Genomic DNA, 19,203 nt, shown 5'->3' with positions numbered 1-19,203 from the left:
ACACAAACCAAACAACCACTAATAAAATCAAGGGCACCTGACAATCAGTTTAACCCCTACGGAAGTTGCTTATAAACAGTAAGTAGAAGGAAGTATTTAAAGTTAAGGTCAACTTTACGAGAAAAACTTGAAAAGTTTGCAATTTCACTTCACACAGCCAAAAGATTACTCTAAAACCACCCTAATGCTACCAATATAGTTTACATTTCAAATTGCACTATAAACTTATTTTGTAATAAGATTTAGATGCCAAGTGTTAAAAGGATTAAGGGTTCAGTTATACATTTATATATTCTAGATCCAAAAATATTAAGTATAGATATAYTGATCTGTAAATGCAGGAGTCTTATGGTTATATATTTTACATCACTGGATGTTCCATTTCACATGTCACTCTTCAGCCTTGCTTGAAACATAAGTCTTTTCTCAACACTAACAAAAGTAAACTTGCAAATACTGATGTTAAAAGCCTGTGCATATCACGTAAAACATTTAGCAAATTTAGCGTAATCTTTGCAATGGAAAGAAATCCATCTCCTATTTTCCTTAAATCACAAAGSTGTTTTTATCCGTTCATATGTATCATCTAAGCAAATAGGTGCCATCTTGTAACGTTTCTCATTATTTATAATATGAGGTATGAATAATTTTAATGTTACATTTAAAAGTCCTGCTAATGTCAGGACTTAGGCATCAGTGAAGAAATACACCTCTGTAAGCCTTGGGATGCATTGTATCATTATGAAAAGATTATTAAAACTGCTGATCACATAGTTCTCATGCTCCAGATAAGCACAGCATCATATAGTTATGCGTGATTACTAAACATGCCCACATACTTTTAACACATTGAGATAATCAGCCATATGATCCCCATAATAAATGCTGGAGCAGACAGAGGAGAGATTAGCTATTTAAAGGCAATACATGAAAGAAATGCTCAGTTTCAGCAGCAGATATATCAGACTAATCTATTCCTTGCATTTTATAAATCCTATAGTTTAAAAAACAAAACAAAACCAGGTAACACTCAAGTCAGTATTTCCCTRAAATAGCTTTCAGATCCTCACAACTCTTTTCCACGACATTTCTTCTGCATTTAGTCATTTTCATAAACCCATAGCAATTAGCAATTTATTGGAAATAGCCGATTTTCTAACAGCCTTAAGCACGCTTGATGCATCCAAAGAAAAACCTGAAGAACTTTCATGGAAATTAAGACTAAAATGGGAGCGCAGGCAGCCAGGTCAGSTCCTGAACGCTAGCCTTTCTCACCGGGAACAGCAGTGACGCTTCTGCTCTGCCTCTTGCATTGTTTCAGCCCTACCGATTAACCCTACAATTCTCTAAACGCACTAAAAAATACACACAGAACCTGGGAAAATGTGCGATGCGTATTTCTGAGGGCATGTACCTACAGCAGAGGAAGCAAAAGCCTATCTACAAAAAGGCAATATAAGCTTAAAAGCACAAATATCATAGCTATTATGCTGAAATACTATCGGAAAGCAGTAGCCTTTATAATAATTTTCCAGAAGTCATCTACGATATTACATGTGTTTTTTAAAGTCACTCTTCCTCGTTTTGATAGAGCTGCTTCCTTAAACAAAGGCAGATGCAAGCCGAGAAATCTACTTCTGCTTCTATTTCGGAAAGAAAAAGCCACCTGTATACGCTAACACAAAGCTCACAGCACCAAAAGGTAAATATAAGCTTTACCAAGATTTGGCAAGACGAACAAAGGCATACTGATTTCACGTGCCCCAAAATACTCACTTATATTAAGCTTCTTGATATGGACAACCCGTATTAGCTATATATATATCTTTTCAGATATTAATGATTTACATTTATATTCAAAGSTTTTACTGTAACTTTTTAAAATAAGGCTTATCTGTATTAAGGCTAGGACTTTAAAGAATAGATCTGGACCAAAACAAGGGTTTGTTTTCTATTTTTTTAAATACAACAACTCAGAGAAACAAAAGTGCACTACAATACAGCAGGTGATTCCATGCTCAGTTGCAGGAGGAGGGAAAGGTAGCATATACACTGCAAATAAAGCCTGCCTCAAAGCTTCAACTTGTCAATTCAAGATCAGCTCTACAAATTCACATCAACACAAAGTTTGCAAACGAACATTTAAGATACTTATATGAGCAAGGCTTAATCTGCACAATTTCTCTACGTTCCAACAAAGAGGGAAAGACTCGACACAACATCCAGCATGAAACATCCAGGATAAAGTCTGAGGGTCCACATAGAAAAACAAGGTAAAATACTGAGTGCCAATGTCATTCAATATACAACAGGGTATTTTGCCACAGGGTAGTCTCACGAAAGAAATCCCACCTTATTATCCTCATTTCTCTCACTTACATGTATGCTGGAGAAAGTGGCGATGACCTGGATGTTTTAAGCACAGGAACTGGGAATTTCCAGATAGCAGGAGAGCTCGTTTTCCATTTCAATGGCATGTTGTCACCACGGTACTACAATAACAGTAAACAGCGTTTCCATAACAGACTACCAACTCGGACTTCCATTCCACACACTACCGACCCAGCAGTGGCTGCTGCTAAGAACAAGGAAACGATTCTGCCAATGCCCGTAAACCGATGCTTCCKATCTGTAAAACAGGGCTGCAAGGCATCGCCTTTTAAATCCTGCTGTCCCCTAAAGCAGTCGGATGATTCTATCGTTCTCACTCAACAATAGTGCCACCTCGTTAGGGAAGCGCTGACTGCAGTACACGTTCGGGGAAAAAAAAAAAAAAAAAAAAAAAAAGACTGCACTGTGCACACCAGCACAATGCAGCTTTATTTAGTAAAAGCAGCTAATTTTTAAAGAACTCTTTCTGATGCTATTGTTCTACCTTCGCAGGGACACTGCAGCACTGTACTATATTCTCTTCCTATTAACCTGATTTCTGACCAATAGAAGCAGGAAAAAAAAAAAAAAAAGGTTTCATAGGAAAATGAAGCAACATACCTACTCAGAATACACTTGTCATCCTCTGAACATTCTTCTTTTGAGCTGCAACAATACAAATGGGATATAAATCTCAGCATAGCCTTAGGCCACGGCTAATAGAGATCAGTGACTAAATTCAGCAGCCTGTTTTCCTCCTGTGCAAGCTCTGACCAAACAATACAAGAATGCCATTATGGAAAAAGCCCATTGCAAGGAAAAAAAGAGAAAATCAGTCCTTCTAATCCATAGCTAGGAAGATAAAATAAAGCGTAAATCGCTGCAGGTTTCTGCATGCTCTTCTAACAGCTTCTCGTTCAGGATGCTCTCATTTTCCTATTCTCATTTCCAGGGAGGATGAGCAAAATCTCATGCATTTTACAACATGCTATGGGAACACAAATATCACTCTGGCTTCTGCAGCAGAGAAGCGGCGAGCAGCACGCTGTTAATAGCGGTCCTCGCAGGGACGCTATCAACAATCTAATTCCGAGCAGCCCCCCCTTCCCCTCGGCAGCTCCCAAATTGCCTGAAGCAGCCGGTCACGCAGGTGTCCGTCAGGGACCACGCTGCCACTCCGCGCCGCTCCGTGACCTCCCGGGGCTGATCACAGGGGGCAGTTTCGAAGACACACTATTAAAACCGAAACGGAGAATTTAACAAGGTATCATGCATTAGCAGTTAGGTTTCTAGGAAAAAAAAAAAGAAAAAGAAAAAGAAAAAAAGAAAAAAAAAGGTAGAGCTTCAGATATATTGACAAACTGCCTTACTGAAAAGCGCACTGTTAACATATTCCATCGGTAGAACAAAACACTATTTACAGCATTTATTCTACAGATTTCAAAATAGTCTCATGACAGTTTTTCATCAGGATAGTTTAACCCTACGGCAACAAAGCCAACACCCTGTCACACGGTGCTGAGCAGTAAAGAACAGAACCAGGAGCAGAATTTCTATAAATATTTTTAAGCATTTTTAACAGCATTTACTAGCACTCTGATAGGTTTATCCAAATAGAGGTGAAACCCACATTATCAAGTTTATTTTGGGGATGAAATCACTAGGCAACAATTGCTGTTTCTGCAGCTGATGATTACTGAAAAGTGCTTCCCCAAGAATAGTTTGGGGGGTTTTAAGCTGTTACCATAACCCTAGGTAATGAACTAAAATAATCCAGGATGATCGTGCCTCAGGACTAATTCAAAACCAGATGCACCTATCTGACAAGCAGCTGAAAAGCCCTCTCCCAGCGCTCTGAGTTTACATTATGTATTCACTGTATTAATACTGGCAATAAATTTCATAGAAACAACTACTCAAGGAACATTACACAGATATTTGCTGTGCAGGGCAACAAAACCTTCACATGGTATAAACACRAAGAAACACTAGTCCTGCAAATAGCAAGCACGCACGTTTAGCATAAACAAAGATTCTTACTTTTGCTAAAAGCGTGTATGCATTTACAGGCTAACAGGAAAGCTTGCAGCCTGCACATACGGTAAATTTACAGTGCACAGTCTCATATATTACACCAACACACTCATGCTTTATGTGCATTGAAGGCCTAAAAGTTAAGTTGAAAAAGAGAAGCTAGATAGGAAGTATTAAAACCACAAAGAAAAAAAAAATCCCAAATTTTTGAATCAGTGTACCCAATTTTGTTCCTACATTTACAGCAAGCATGTTAAAATGTAATGAGTTTGTGCCACTACTCCCTCACATGAGGTGCTCGGCCAGTGCAACCAACTAGTAAGTGTTTTAAAGAGCCTGTCTGTGCCTGCTCTGCCAAGCCCAAGGACCTGATTAGAGACGTTAACTGCAGCAACGCTACTATCAAAGGAAGATGCCAAGGACATTCGACGCACTACTTTTCGGAAAGCAACTCTTGCAATATCCTCTAGATCTGTCTTCTACACAGAAAAGAAAAATGCACAAAATTAAGCAATCCTGGCGTTCCCAGCCAGTGACTTAGTATTTAAGTCAACCAACGTACACCCAGCAAGTGGAAGTTACTTGTCACTCTGACCCCAGTGAGATCATTCAGCAAAAAGGGCAACATCAGCGCTCGGACACCTACTCTCCTCTCGCTGCTGCTGCCCTTGGTTATTTTCTCCACTTAATTTACAACCAAGCTAATCAAAACYTTTACAGTGCAATTAAAAAGTAGCACAACAGCATGCTTATTATGCCAGAGTTTAATGGCGAGAGCTTTACAACAGCAAGCTTAACATTTTTAAAGCGTACGAATTCCAAGCACTACCCAACTCGGTCTTGTCCTGATGCTGAGCACGCTACCGGAGCGGGCAGTCAATCARAACTGTGGAGCTGGGGGAAGCAGCACTGCCAGGTACTCTAAAAATAACCGTATGATTTTGACTTGCAAAAGAAGGAACCATGTGAGGAATGAATCACCTATCCGCACCTAGGTAAGAAACCAAGTACAACTGCTTCTTCTTGACAGTCACGAAGTGGTTGCACATTCCCAAAGAAAAGATTGCCAAAAATATTACATGCTTTGCATAAAGTCCTCTTGAAATAACAAAGAAAAATCTCAGTATATTATTGTGTTCTTTTAATGAAGACTTTAAGACAACTGTTTAGTGACACATTTAATAACAGGGGGGAAAGGACCCACGCGATCTCCGGGCCGGTATTATGCCTGCCCAGTACACTGGAGTTTCTTACCCGGCATTTCAGCGCTTTGCCCTTAGTGCCCAGCGTAACCGCCGGCRAAGGCCAACAGCAGCAGTGCAGACCCGGGCAGAGCCCTGCGTGCACAGGAAACGGCTTTTCCAGGCAAGTGCTGCAAACACGCGCGTTTCCAGCGCCAAACTGGAAACCTGCTTTTCTCCAGCACTCAGGASTTTGAAGACCCACAGTAACCGCGCAGATTACAGGAAATAATCTGCTGGGGCCACTGCACTGCTGAAGGTGGTTATCTTTTGTATCTTCCTCATACAAGCTCATTTTCAGGATTACAARCATCTAACCCTGATAGCTCGCTTACAATCGTGTTTTACTCGCTACCTGCCTCGCTGCCACGGCTCCTGCTCCGAATACCGGAGACGGGAAAGGGGAAGCGCTGCATTTCGCGGYGCTTGCTCCCACGCTCGCGCCGCCAAAGCTGCGCCGAGCAGGCTACCGCAACCCCTCCTTCTGCAACTTGCCCTGCTCTTCATAGAAGAAATGCAGTTAGAACCGTTTCCCTTGTGATGCTTTTCTTTTTCTTGCAGCATCCTCTTCCCCCCCCCTTGTGCAATTTAATGCTTCAGGCTGCTACCACGTCTTTGCACATACTGCTTGCCAACCTGCATGCTTTTGCTGCCTTTTGTAAAAGAAATAAATAAAAATAAAAAATACTGTGCTATAAAACTTGAATTCTTCTCTCACAAACTTTAGCATATTGTGCTCTGTCACCTGTATTTCCAACAAATAACTTTTGAATCATCTTTAAATTTCCCGTAAAACTTCCCTTCAGGGATTTYTCAAAGAGCAAGTCACAGGGAGAAAGATGCATTTTAACACAGCGGCAACGCAAGAAGATGCTAGTAGGAAAATTCGATCCTTAGCCTTGGAACACCACRCGAATCTTATAGAAAATTAAGCACAGTAAGTTATCTTCTAGACATGCCACTGGATTTTCAATCTCTAAACATTCAAAAGGCAAAAATGTTTGCTCAGTCAACTGATCAGCCATGGCTATGAAATTTGCTGCTCTAACAAGTGTTTTAACTCCCTACTTTTATTTATTTACTAAGTCTCTRTGGTGCTGAAAGCACTAGGTAGAATTCCTCTCAACATCTGCATTCTAAAAATTGGTGGATCTTAAGCCATCTTTCCATTTTGAAAGACTTGTTGCATGATATTAGCTCTAATAAAATACTTGCTCCAAACTGAAGGCAGAAACTCAGTTAAACATGGAAGAAATTTTCCTGTTTTTTTGTGCAACTTGCAAGTACCAACGTGCTGAACTGATATATACTACTACTTATTTTAATGTAGAAGAAAATGAAACAGAAGCCCCCCCAAAAAAMTGATAAAACATTGCTGAAGACATGRAGCCCAAATRCAAGAGTCATTTGAAAAGCAGCGTCTTAAAGATGATTCTCAAGGCACAGGCTTAGAAACTGAAAGAAAGCCAGCAAGGATGCACAACTCTTCTCTGCAGGCCTCCTAAAAAATTTACGGTGTGTTTAATTGGCTTCCTTATTCAGTGCTCTGTTCCCCTCCACACCGACGCTTCTCATGCCTTTACCGCYGGCTTTTCAATCCATTTAACCGCGTCCGCCCTGGTCGGTGGAAGAGAACAATTAAAAGATGGAGTCTCCTGCACGGCCCTGTACGCCAGCCAGCTAATTACTACAATTTCTTCGACCATTCATCCTGAAAATATTAATAGCAAAACTCATACGAAGGTAAAGCAAATCCCTGCCTGAAAAGATCTCCTTACAGCAACGCTGTAACATTTCCCAAGGATTAAAACACGGAAAGCAGCAACGTGCATCTGGCAACGCTCTTCCCGAAACTACAACTTTTCCAGAAGCCGAGGAGATCTACCTTACAAAAAAAGAAGTCTTTCAATTAGATTTTCTAAACAAAGAAATAAGCATTAATATAGCTGAAGGCAGAATTAATGCATGTGCTTTCACTTACTATCTACTATGTTCTTACTATCTACTATGTTGTCTCAAAGAATTATTACAAGTAGGGGGGAAACCCTCAGACATCAGATATATATTGCAGCATCTTTTTGAAGCAGCAGCACGGCAGACATCAAGGTGCACACAGAGTTTCATAAATGGAACAGATGCTTAAAAATAGTTATTTTCAAACCTAATTAATACCTTTAAATCGAGTTGACTGCTCGTGAAAGAATGAGGAATAGTCACCGATAGAAAAGCACTAGGTTTGTGGTGAGCCCCTCCCACTGGTAACATCCTACGAACAGTACAAGTTCCTGTCTCTGTGGCAATTTAGGTAGGGCTATTTCTAAAATAGGGGGAAAAAAAACCCCACCAAGTCTTTAAATACTAAGTGAAGCAGTGAGGCTTCCATTCAAGGCATGCACCACATGCTTTACAAAAAAAAATACTGCAGTTTGCCATCCGCCCACTCAGCATTTTTTCCTACATAAAACAGGAACTTGCTGCAGTAACATTTTAGCATGCATCATTTCAGAGAAAAACACTGCTTCATACATGTCAATGCACACTGTATGCATAGACACACCATACACACTCAGACTACATATAAACATACAGAATATACATAACAAATGTATAAAACTGACTAAGCCATTTCCCCTTCCCTCCTTAACACCCCACTTAGAAAGACAGATTTGAGGTCTCACAGGATTTTCATACAACCAAAACATAAATTCCTCAACAAACCAAACAGGTTTCAGCAGSTGCCTGACTGAAAAGTCATCACTTTGAGTAAGGAGTTTCTCCATGAYCACGCAAGGAGGAGCTCAGCTGCATATATTACACACTCCTCAAAAACCCACAACCCTGGTCCTTGCAATCATCACCCATTAGCAAGGAAAATATCTCAAAAGCCTATGAAGTTTCTGAAAGTAATCAGCAACACTAAAAGGTAAACAAATTTATTTCCTATCAGGTCACAGAGATAATATTTACAAATAAGTGAACATAAAAAGGTAAATGGAACGCCAGTTTCCTAGAAATTCAGAGGGAAAAAAATCACTTAAATGAGAACCACCACTAATCTGTATAGTGTTTGCACTAACAAATAACCACACACTCTTTTTCAGGTGTATTTTATAACTATGCACAGCGCCAAAATGTCAAACATGTTCCTAAGTATGTATTTCATTAAAGTACTTTTTAGTTTCATCCACTGGTGGACGCCCTGCATTTTCTCCTTGTGCATCCTGAAGAGGGCTTTGCCCTCGAACCTTGAAGTAAGATCTCCAGCAGAAGATTACTTCCAAGAGTTGAGATGCRCTGTTAACTACAGGCTACGAGTTATTACACTGGCAAAATCAAACCCTCAGCTCTGCTTGGGCAAACTACCACCTACAGAAATGGCAGGAGGTAAAATCAGTTCTTTGAAAGCAAAGCAAGTTAATGAACATTTTGAACTTCTGAGTTAAGCCTGTGTACTCTACTGACAATGTACAGTTAAGAAGAAAAGCCTTTGAATTAATGCTGGTTGACTCAAAGTGAGGTGCTTCTCTTCCCCAGGTCATTATGTGCTCACATTTAATAAAATTACATAGAAATCTGAATGCACAGTCACAGCATCCACATTGATCCTATGGAAAATGGTTGGTATAAAACAACAGTTACTTTTCTTAGATCAATCTGTGAACTACCAAAAAAAAAAAATCTATAAACATCTTCTCCACAGCTGTCATCATCTGTGGTCTGCACAACTCCACTTAGTAAAGCACGTCTAAACACATTCACACATCAGACTCACACGACGCAAACGTATCAAGCTGTTTCATAACTGAACGGAAGACAGAGCGAGCTCCAGTCATAAATGCCTTTAGCATTTCCCACTAATACAAATTGCAAATGACAATACTAATCTAATGTGTGTATTAAAATATTTTGAAAATATTCTCAAAATAGCAGTTTAAGGTTTTTTGCATTATTTACATGAAATCTCCTAGTTACCATTCCCTAAGCCTTGTTAYTGTCTTTACCCATCAGAGCGAGTTTTTGCTGCTGCATGTGCACGCAAAGCATCCCCTGCTCAGAAGGGCAGGCAGGGGGAAGAAAGGCAAGAATGAAGTGCATTAAGCCACCACAGACACGCACAGCAAGAACAATAATTCACTTCTTTTAAAGACAAAGATGAACTTTTTGTGAACACAGGAATCCCCACTATGCTGTCACTGACGGATCCCATCTGCTAACCCACAATCTACATCACTTCCAAGGAGGGCGGGCTGACAGCATTATTTGAAGGCCAAAGCCCCTCAGGCAAGACCAAGGGTCACAGAGAATTGAAAAGTTTGAGGAAGATGCTGGTGCTCAAGTCTGGCTTGTCGGAAATCCTGACATGCAATTTGTAGGCCCATAAATAGTGGGGACACTTCTAAGAGACTTGAAGTTACTGTAACACACTGCATAGTTGTTTCACTGCTGCTTGCTGCAACACTTTAAGAAGCCACAGAAGAAACAATATTAAGAGATTCCATCAATTTAATTATTTACCATCAGCAAGTCTTAGGGATAGATTAGATATAGATTTTATTGAACTGGCAACTCATTGTTAAAGTTCAGCTTGTCTTCTCCCGTAAGGGTGTAGGAAAGACGCAGCAAAAAGCTGGGTTTCCAATTCATCACTGATACTAGCATTTCCCATATTCACCAGTACAAAAAAGCTATAGGTTCTGTACACTAGAAAAGAGATTAAGCCTTCAGATCATTCCAACTAAATGCAGTAAGTAACTGGTAAAATTAGTACTGAAGCTGAGACAGCTGAAGGGGCCACATGAGACAAAGGGATATTGTACTAAAACCCCAGGCTTTAAACTGCCTCTTTTCAATTCTTTGCCTAGAAGCCAGAGGCRATCACAAATCAGCTCCTCCTGTTTGAGGAAGGTAGGTGCAGTCCAAAGACTCCTACCTGAAAGCCAGCACAGGCCTGGGGGGCCTCACCAGTATATTTGATCAGGATCCTCCCTTCCTCGACAAATTACCCCGGAGATAACCTCTCCACCACCCATTTCCAGAAGGAAAGCAAAACAGAGCAACCTAGTTCACACTTGTGTTGCTGCTTTTGTATTCCCAACAGCAGCAGTGACAAATTGAAAGTGTGTTTAGTTTTCACAGTTTTTTTCTTCTTCCTCCCCCCACTTGGGGAGAGCCAGGAGCAAAGTCACAGAAAAAGTGTGGTCTGCAGCTCAAGGAAGATTTACACCTCAGTCCTATCTGGAACAATCTGCAGTCTTAAATGCAGGGAGCAGCTTTAATAGCAACATTTTGCTTCCGCAGAATTGGACACTACCTATTTAAAAGATTTTTCCAGGAAATAAGAAAAAGTAAGAATGATCACAAAAAAGACTGCTTCAGATAAGCAGTTCAATTTGTCTGAAATATACTATTACAGTCTATTTCTAATTCATCAAATGTCAGCAGTCCCGCATAACAGTAAAACTATAAAAATAAAATTATAAACTGCACTCTCCACTAGTATCTATTTAGATAATAGACTTAGAGAAAACTGTTTCCTGTGCAAAATTTCTAAAGATTAAGGTTAAGTATTTTACAGTAGACAAATGTAAAAGCCAGGAATTCACTTCCAAAGGCAGATTTAAAGCGACAGTTTTAGGATATTTGCTTAGCAGACTGGAACAAGTCYGCAGTTATACATCCCTACATAGTGACAACAGTAACTATCCTGATAATTTAAGATCAGTTCAGGGCATGCTGCTTTGCATGAAGAAAACTGCATGTAGCAAGAAAAGTCCTAGCACAAGGCTGTTTTTAGAAAGACCCACAGCAGAATGACAATCTGACTTTCGGAGTCACAAAATTATGAAGTGTTCAAACCAAAGAGCTTCGACTCTTCTGATTATAAACCATCACGGAATAAAAATTTTAGAAATATTTTAAATCACATTGACGTTCACTAAGGACTGCCACAACGAACTTCAGTGTTTTAAARCATGAAAGACTGAAGTTCGGTGCTTTCCAAAATTTCCATGTAGTAGTTTATACTGTTCCCACTGATGAGGCATTTTGCCAGCACTACGGCACAGGCTAGGCAAAGTTTTCTACACCTTTGTAGATGGTGTCGTCCATAAGACGATAGCGTTTCATCCTGATGAACTGTCCTGCCGAAGCACACCTTGAAGTCTCTGCCACAGCCTGAGGAGGAGAGCTGCACCATGGTGGGTCGAGGRCTACAAAAGCCAGATGACAGCTTTCCCCTTCTACCTGCTGGCACAGGAGATAAGTCCTGTAAGAAAGGGCCCAACAATTCTGCAAACAGATTTTTAGGCGAAACGGTCACATCTCTCATCTGTGCTACTCTAGTGATGCTCAGCAGGCTCAGGAAAGACTGCGTTAGAGGGGAGAGGAAAGAAAGAGAAATTAATAAACAAACACGGTGCAGAGGTTCTTGGGGTGACATGGCATCACATAGCTATGACATGCAAAAGGACTCTACAGAGGTGAGCCACTACTAAACAAGAAATATTTGTACTTCTGCACCTTCTGTAGCTGCAGTCATCTGCATTCTGCAGCTGAAATTCTCTTCTGATCTGAACATACAGTATACCAAACTATCATAACCAAGCTGGGACAAGCCTTTTTCTGATACGTAGCTTAAAGCAACTCAGACTCAAAACAGTTGTAATTCAGCTGCTTGTCTGCCAGAGGGAGCTGAAGGAAAGAGAAAAAGTCTCACGTATTTAAATACTTCAAGTTTTGTTTGTCCCCACACCACTTCATTTAACTATTCAGTGAAATCAGGTTTTACAGCAAAAATCAACATGTAYAGCCACCTCCCCCCAAAAAACTGCTGTGTTTCACCCATGCACAAGGATCTCAACCTAAAGCTCTGGAGTCAACTCCAATCCCACCACTCTGAAACTGAACACTTGGCTTTTAAATAATTTAAAAATCTGTAGTGAATTGGGCAAGAAATATTGGGAACATTTTTAGCATTATTTCTTCCTATAGTCTGCCCCTCTTCAAACTAAATAACCCTAATTGTTTTCCTTTTTCGTCATAAAAAGTTTTTAGCTCTCCAATCATTTTCACTGCTTTCTTCTACACTACTGACAGCTGGTTCCTGGACATCTCGAAGGGAAACGCTCAAATAGACACATCACGCCACATGAGACTTCCCAAAAACCAAGCACAACAAATGAACTACTTCAAGCTGACAGCAGACAGATTTGTTGTTGGYTATGCAGTGGCTGAAAATCCCAAATGTCACATCTACCTCCTAAGTAAAGACCCAGTCCGTGTCTCAGACCTTCCTGAGCAACCACTGCTCAGCCTCTCCTTTCCCAGTTTTGAGCCCCCTCTCCTCAGCAACTCTATCAATACACCCTGCCTTGAAATGGAAACAAATCTTCCTTTTCGGATACACTTTTTTTCCACCCTGTATCTACTCCAGCAACAGGCTTCTAYAGCTTCTTACGAAAGTGTTGGTGAGATGGTATCTAATGCCCTATTACCGTTATTACATCAACCTCTGTTGATGAATCGCCAAACTCTACAGAGATTGAGTTTCCAGTTTGCCGCAATAGTATCAGATTTTCATTTCAGTGCTTATTTGTCTTTTTTGTGCACACCTACTTAATGCTTCAAAAAACTGATATACGTACATTTATAAATCTGCATGTAGGTGGAGTTACTATGGCATAAAGCTTTAATTTATACCATAATAATGGTTTATTTTTGCACAGAACCAGCCAACATGAAGATCTTAAAGCAGGCTGAAGCTGGTCTCATTTTGCAGATTAGTAAAGGCAAAATGTCTAAACAATTTGTTCATGGAAAAAAAGATTCTGTAAAACAGCTCARGAAAGGATTTCATTATACACACGATAGACAGGTCTTTCTTTCCACCCCGTCATCCAATTAAACTGCTTCCAACTTCAAAAATTTTAGCCATAAAAACCAACATGAATTCCACCAGTTTTTGCATTTTGAAAACCAACAGAATGTGTGCATCTTTAAATAACCGCTTTAAATTTAAAGCATTAAACTGATCAGATTTCCCTCAGATCAAAATCTGTTTTTAAAAATAAGCTTAGTGGTATCCTGTGTACTTCTTGCACTCAAATCAGTTTTAGGAAAATCAGTTATGCCACCTTCTGGCATACAGAAGAATTGCTCTACAAGACAAATACTCCTTTTTCACCAATTTCCATTTTAAATGGAAAAAAACCCCACCATACATAGACAATTCACTTCAAATAGGGCACAGATGCAAAACGTGACTGAGGGTGTTWGAGGGTGTTTTTTTGGGGGGTGGGGGGGTGAGCTGATTGGTTTTTCCTCATGTTGGAAGATTTGTATCACATTAGCTTGTACCAGCTTGTACCCAGTCTCAAAGAGCCTGGGCCACCGCCCGTCACAAGGAACACGTTCCCTGGCATTACCCGGTATGAGGGATGAGCTCTTCTGCTCCTTGCCCCATCTCAGCAGCCGTACAAGTGACTTGCAGAAGGCAGGGAAGGGTGAAAAGGATGAGCAAGCATATTTCTGTATCAGGAACAACTTGTTGATTGGACTTAACAACGCAGAAGAGATAACCGAGAATAAATACATCAATGGTCCATAATGTCACAAAAAGCATGACAAAGGTGAACAAGGAGTAATTATTCACCACGCCACCAACACAATAAACACAGAGTATCAAAGGAGGCTAGCCAAAATTTGTTGGGGAAAAAAAAAAAAAAAAAAGGCAAGCAGAAGAGGAGATGCTTCTTCACAGAGCATGTGCTTTGGCTATTAAGCTATCAGCTCTCCAGTACCAGTTTCCTATTACAATACACAAGGGTTCAAAGAAGCAGCTGTACAAAGTAATAAAAAAAAAATCCACCAGAGCTATAAAACAGAACAACATTCATCACTAGTCTGGAAGGTCCGAGCATAAGCAGCCACAGGCTGGGACATGATACCGTGRAAGTCTCATCACCTGCTTGTCCTGTTCTCATGCTCTTCCCTAAACACTCACTCTTGGTCATAGTCAGAGACTCGGTACGAGGCCAGACAGATTGCAGATCCCCTATAAAACATGTAAATACACAAATGTTTTGGACTAACAGATGCATCCAGCGGAGTTAGTGTACAAGTCCAGCAATTAAACTTCTTCACCTTATCTCCCACCAAAGCACTCTTAATACTACAGCAGGACAAATACACTGCACTGCAAGGTATAAACACATTTCTCTCTTGCGCATTGCATCTGGAACTATGCAAAATGATCTGTGCTGTTAAGCACACAATGAAGTTAAGCCAGGACTCCATTTCAAGAACTTTAATCGTTTCCAAGTTTCTGCAGAAACCAAGCTTTCAATGTAAAATTGTTTCTAGATTTCACAGTTGCACATCCAAATTTTCAGACAGAAGCAGCAGAGCATCTTTAGAAGTATGAAATCACATTGATAAAAGCATGCAGATAACCAACTCCAACAGTTTTTCTGCTCTGATGCTCCCGTTTCTCACAAAACACATATCTAGAAATTCTCCAGTCTTAGTCACTCTTTGCCTCGAAAACCAATTACTGCTGGCCATAGTTTTCCATTGTAAGTTTAAACTAGACAAGTTTATTCACGTGAGTTTAAAATGTAATTAGAGAATCTGTGTTGGTATAGGTATTAGGCAAGTCCAAAACCATGCTCAGATACTTCTGGACAGGTATCAGAATCAACACTGGACACAACTGAAATACAAGAATGTCTATAAGCATCCACTTTTGCTCATCACACTTTCCAATAAGCCTTTGTATATTCTGTCAGGTACATATATTTATATTCAGCTCTTCACAGTATATGCTTTATTTTATAATCCTTTTCCAAATCTCTAAACTAAGCAAAGCTTATGTTAAGCAAAACTTTGCTGTAATATGTTCTTACAATTAAGGTTTTTCACTACTTCTTAAGTTCAGCACTTTGGTTTCTGGAGATACTGTAATCACTGTTTTGCCCACACAAGGCAGAATGATCACAATATACAGAAGGGTACACACACCTGATGAGAAGCACAAAACATTACTTTAATCAAACATCACCAGAAGTCATGCTGGAACAGCAGCTTTTTACCTGCATCAGTTGTCCCGTGTGACAGGACAAGAGGCAATGGGCAGAAATTGAACCACAGCAGGTTCTGCCTGAACACGAGGGGGAATTTCTTCCCTGTGAGAGTGATGGAGCACTGGAATAGGTTGTCCACAGAGGTTGTGGAGTCTCCTTCTCTGGAGATCTTCAAGGCCTGCCTTGATGCGACCCTGTCGAACATGCTCTAGGTGACCCTGCTGAGCAGGGAGGTTGGACTAGATGATCTCCAGAGGGCCCTTCCAACCTTACCCATTCTGTGATTCCATGATTCTAYGATCCTTTTCAAGAACCAGCAGAGAAATTACTAATACAACACCAAGGTTGCACAACAAACCTTCAGAAGAACCTAGAGAGTAACTCAGCCAAACATCATGTTACGGCAGCCACCTGAACAAAGTATTGTATGAAAAAATGTAAGTGTCATCCTAGATAATGAAGTGTAACAATAATCAAGCTAAAAATTAAAAAAAAATAAAAAATAAGTCAGAGTCTGACATCAGTCACTCCTGGATTGTTCCTGCCTGTGTATTTCAAGCTGTTTATAACTGCTATTGAAGAGAAGCAATTTTGTAGTTTAGCAAAGCACCTCTTTGCTCCTTATTTCAAACCTCTCGCTGAAAGCACTGCTGGTGTCTGCCGAGTCAAGGGAAATCTCAAATGAACTCAGCACTTTCATGACACTAAAAGCCTTGAAAGCCTAAACCTTTGAGGTCTTTGAGTAAAATACACAGGATACATGAAAGGAAGGTAAAATTAATTTTGGGGCACCCGGGAAGTCTCAGCTGAGCCACTACTCCAAATCCAACAGCACAGGTTACAGCTGTCAGGCTAGGAAGGGCAATAAGCCAGGTATTTATTCAATAGGGTCAATACTGAACATAAAGCAAAAGCCAGTTGTTGGGTCAGAGACAGAACAAACATTTGCTGCTAGAGTCTTTGCAAACACTGAATTAAAAACTGCCCAGCAAGTATGAAAACTATACAGGGGGAAGCAACAGTTACAGGGCCACGGGAGTTTTACATAAACACTATTACTGAAGTCCATTCTTTCTTCAGTGCTTCTGATCAAGTTTCTGAAAACTTGTGTCCTGGCTCATATCCCAAATCAACACACAACATGCATAAACATACCTTTTCCTGTCTCATTCTCTAACCAAAGCAGAAACATAAAGAAACTACCAACAACACCTTGCAGCACAAAAAGCAACTGCTGAGGAGAATCACTTTCTTTGGTGATAAAAGTTCTGCTGAATCCTGGAATGAGCTTTTTGAGATTTCTGAATAGCACCCAATTCAAAATATTGATATACTACAGGGAAAAAACTTCCTTCTGTTAAATAATTATGTTCARTAACAGCTAAGAAGTTATATGGGATTCACAATCATCCCATTGAGGGCTTCTACGTAAAATAACTGGATTCCAGTATTTGCAGATAAGCACTCTTTTTATGATTATCTTTCACCAACACGACAGAGCAAATGCAGAAGCCACAGTATGACGAAGCTTTCGTGTCACTGATGTAATCCGATGAAAGAACACAGACTCCAAAGGACACGTATCCCCTTTGGAAACGGCAGGACAATTACCGAGTCTAGACTGGCCTCTCAGCTGTCAAATGCACATAATAAATTCTTTATACCTGCAGACTTCAGTAATGTGATTCAGTTTATTTAGCTTCCTTTCCCCTCCCTTCGCCCTCAAGTTCTGCACTGTAAATACTTTGACTGTCCGGAAAACAAGGCCATCCCTGTTCTCAAACAGCACTCTTCGTTACTCCCAAGCCCCGCAGAGCAGAGATGGCCAGTCTAACTCCAGATCAAACCAAGGTGCCTCCCACAATTATTCCTCATCAGTCAAAGTCTTTGTCACATCCCACTAACCAGCAGCAACGAGAAGGATTTCCAGTTTACAGTGACAGGCAGYGAAGCCCTGCTAACACACCATGGTAAAGCCTGGGAGCAAAATCCTAGGAGGATTATTATATATTGCACTGCACAGGCTCAGCTCCAATTGTCACCTGAAAACAAAACCRAACACAGCCACATTTACTTTCTAAATACAGGGGAGAGGGAGAAAGAGGGGAGAAAGCCTCAGTGTGAGCAAAGAGGAACCCAGGCAGCACCCACGATGCTGCTGTAGCCAGGCGAGACCAGCTTTACAAAGCCTGCAAACTCCTCTGCWTCAGCTCTCGTGTTCTGCTTTACTCCCACATTGCTCTGACTCACCCAAGTCACGTCGAGCTACGTTTTCAGCAACCGCAAATAGGGCTTTGCTATCCTCGTCCAGCTGGGGTACTGAGAAATCRCTGACTTGTTGATACATGACCTTCACGCTCTCTGAGAACAGAATTAAATTGAGAACACATGGAAATGCAAGATATTTACTTCAAASGAAGTTTCCTTCCAGATGTTCTGCAGGCACATCTCCACTGACCTGGCCACCAGCTATGTTTCAGGTGAGCTGAGGCAGAAGAATGACACTAGCAGTCTAGAATTTGGAACAGCGCAGTTGCACRTTGAAAACTTTTGATATTCAAAGCGATAGATTTGGAAGCGATAACGTAGCTTGGGAAGATGAAAGGAGATTAGCAAAACACTCATATTTCAGGAATGTCACAGATAGGTCAGCCATAAATATACACGTAAGATGAGGCAGAACAGTGGTAGAAGCACCACTATCTGAAAGGTCTTGCTGATAACATACTTTTGCATTTTAATAGTGTACTGTTATTTTCAGCTGCTAAATTTACTATTACCTGCAGAAACAAATATCATACTGATATCTGGATTTCAGTGTGCATCTCACTTTCAAAATATTTATGGACTCAGTAATCACCAGGCAATAGCAGAACACACTGTCCAAAAAACCCACCGCAGCTGGTTTCCTCAACAGCCTTCATTGATCCTGCAGGATAATTCTATAATACCTCTGAATATCATGAAAAAACAAATAGTTGTTTTGATTTTCTCTGTCCAGCACATGACACTAATGCAAATAAACTAACACTTCTCATTTTTGCAAAGTACGCTTAACTGTTGGTAAAGTTTGAATTGCAGCTCATTAAAACAAATCAGTTACTTTAAGATGCAAAAACCTACTTGTCTCCCCAACAAGACTGGGAGTCTTGTTTTTCCAGCAAAGTCTCCACCACTGTGTAATTATTCTTTAAAATATGCCTGATTCTGCATCCATTGAAGTGCAACCTGAATGACAGACACTTCCCAGAGGTCCAAAGACAATGGAGTCATCAAAAAAATATTACCAGGGTGCAAATGTGAACATACACGTATGGATGAATTTTAATATTAAAAAATAGATTTTAGAAGCGTATTTTTCACAATGCAAGGCAGAGGTTTTTGATATTCAGGTTGAAGGTTTTGGTTGTTTTTTTTCTTCAAGTAAGGTGCGAACTCCAAGGAAGCTCTTAAGGTTTTTTTTTTTTTTTTTTTTTTTT

The 19,203-nt window shown here is 40.3% G+C and overlaps 1 protein-coding gene across 6 annotated transcripts in view; it reads right to left on the bottom strand.

Annotated features, from left to right (window-relative positions):
* Positions 1–19,203, bottom strand: part of KLHL13 (kelch like family member 13) — an 82,543-nt gene that overhangs the window by 33,634 nt on the left and 29,706 nt on the right. Inside the window, exon 1 of one of the 6 annotated variants that reach the window (XM_085325479.1) lies at positions 17,975–18,073. The exons of 4 other annotated variants lie outside the window; for them this stretch is intronic. Coding sequence is in view for 1 of the 2 variants with exons in the window: in XM_085325476.1 (XP_085181602.1) it covers positions 2,380–2,477 (98 nt within the window). In the remaining variant the exon portion in view is untranslated. Of the gene's footprint in view, positions 1–2,379; positions 2,624–17,974; positions 18,074–19,203 lie in introns of those variants that run through there. One more of the 6 variants, XM_085325476.1, reaches the window with a different exon arrangement.

This window comes from Rhea americana, unplaced genomic scaffold, assembly GCF_003343005.1.
Source record: "Rhea americana isolate MKP2758 unplaced genomic scaffold, rheAme1 scaffold_98, whole genome shotgun sequence".
Taxonomy (NCBI): domain Eukaryota; kingdom Metazoa; phylum Chordata; class Aves; order Rheiformes; family Rheidae; genus Rhea; species Rhea americana.
This window is presented reverse-complemented; position numbering and strand designations above follow the sequence as displayed.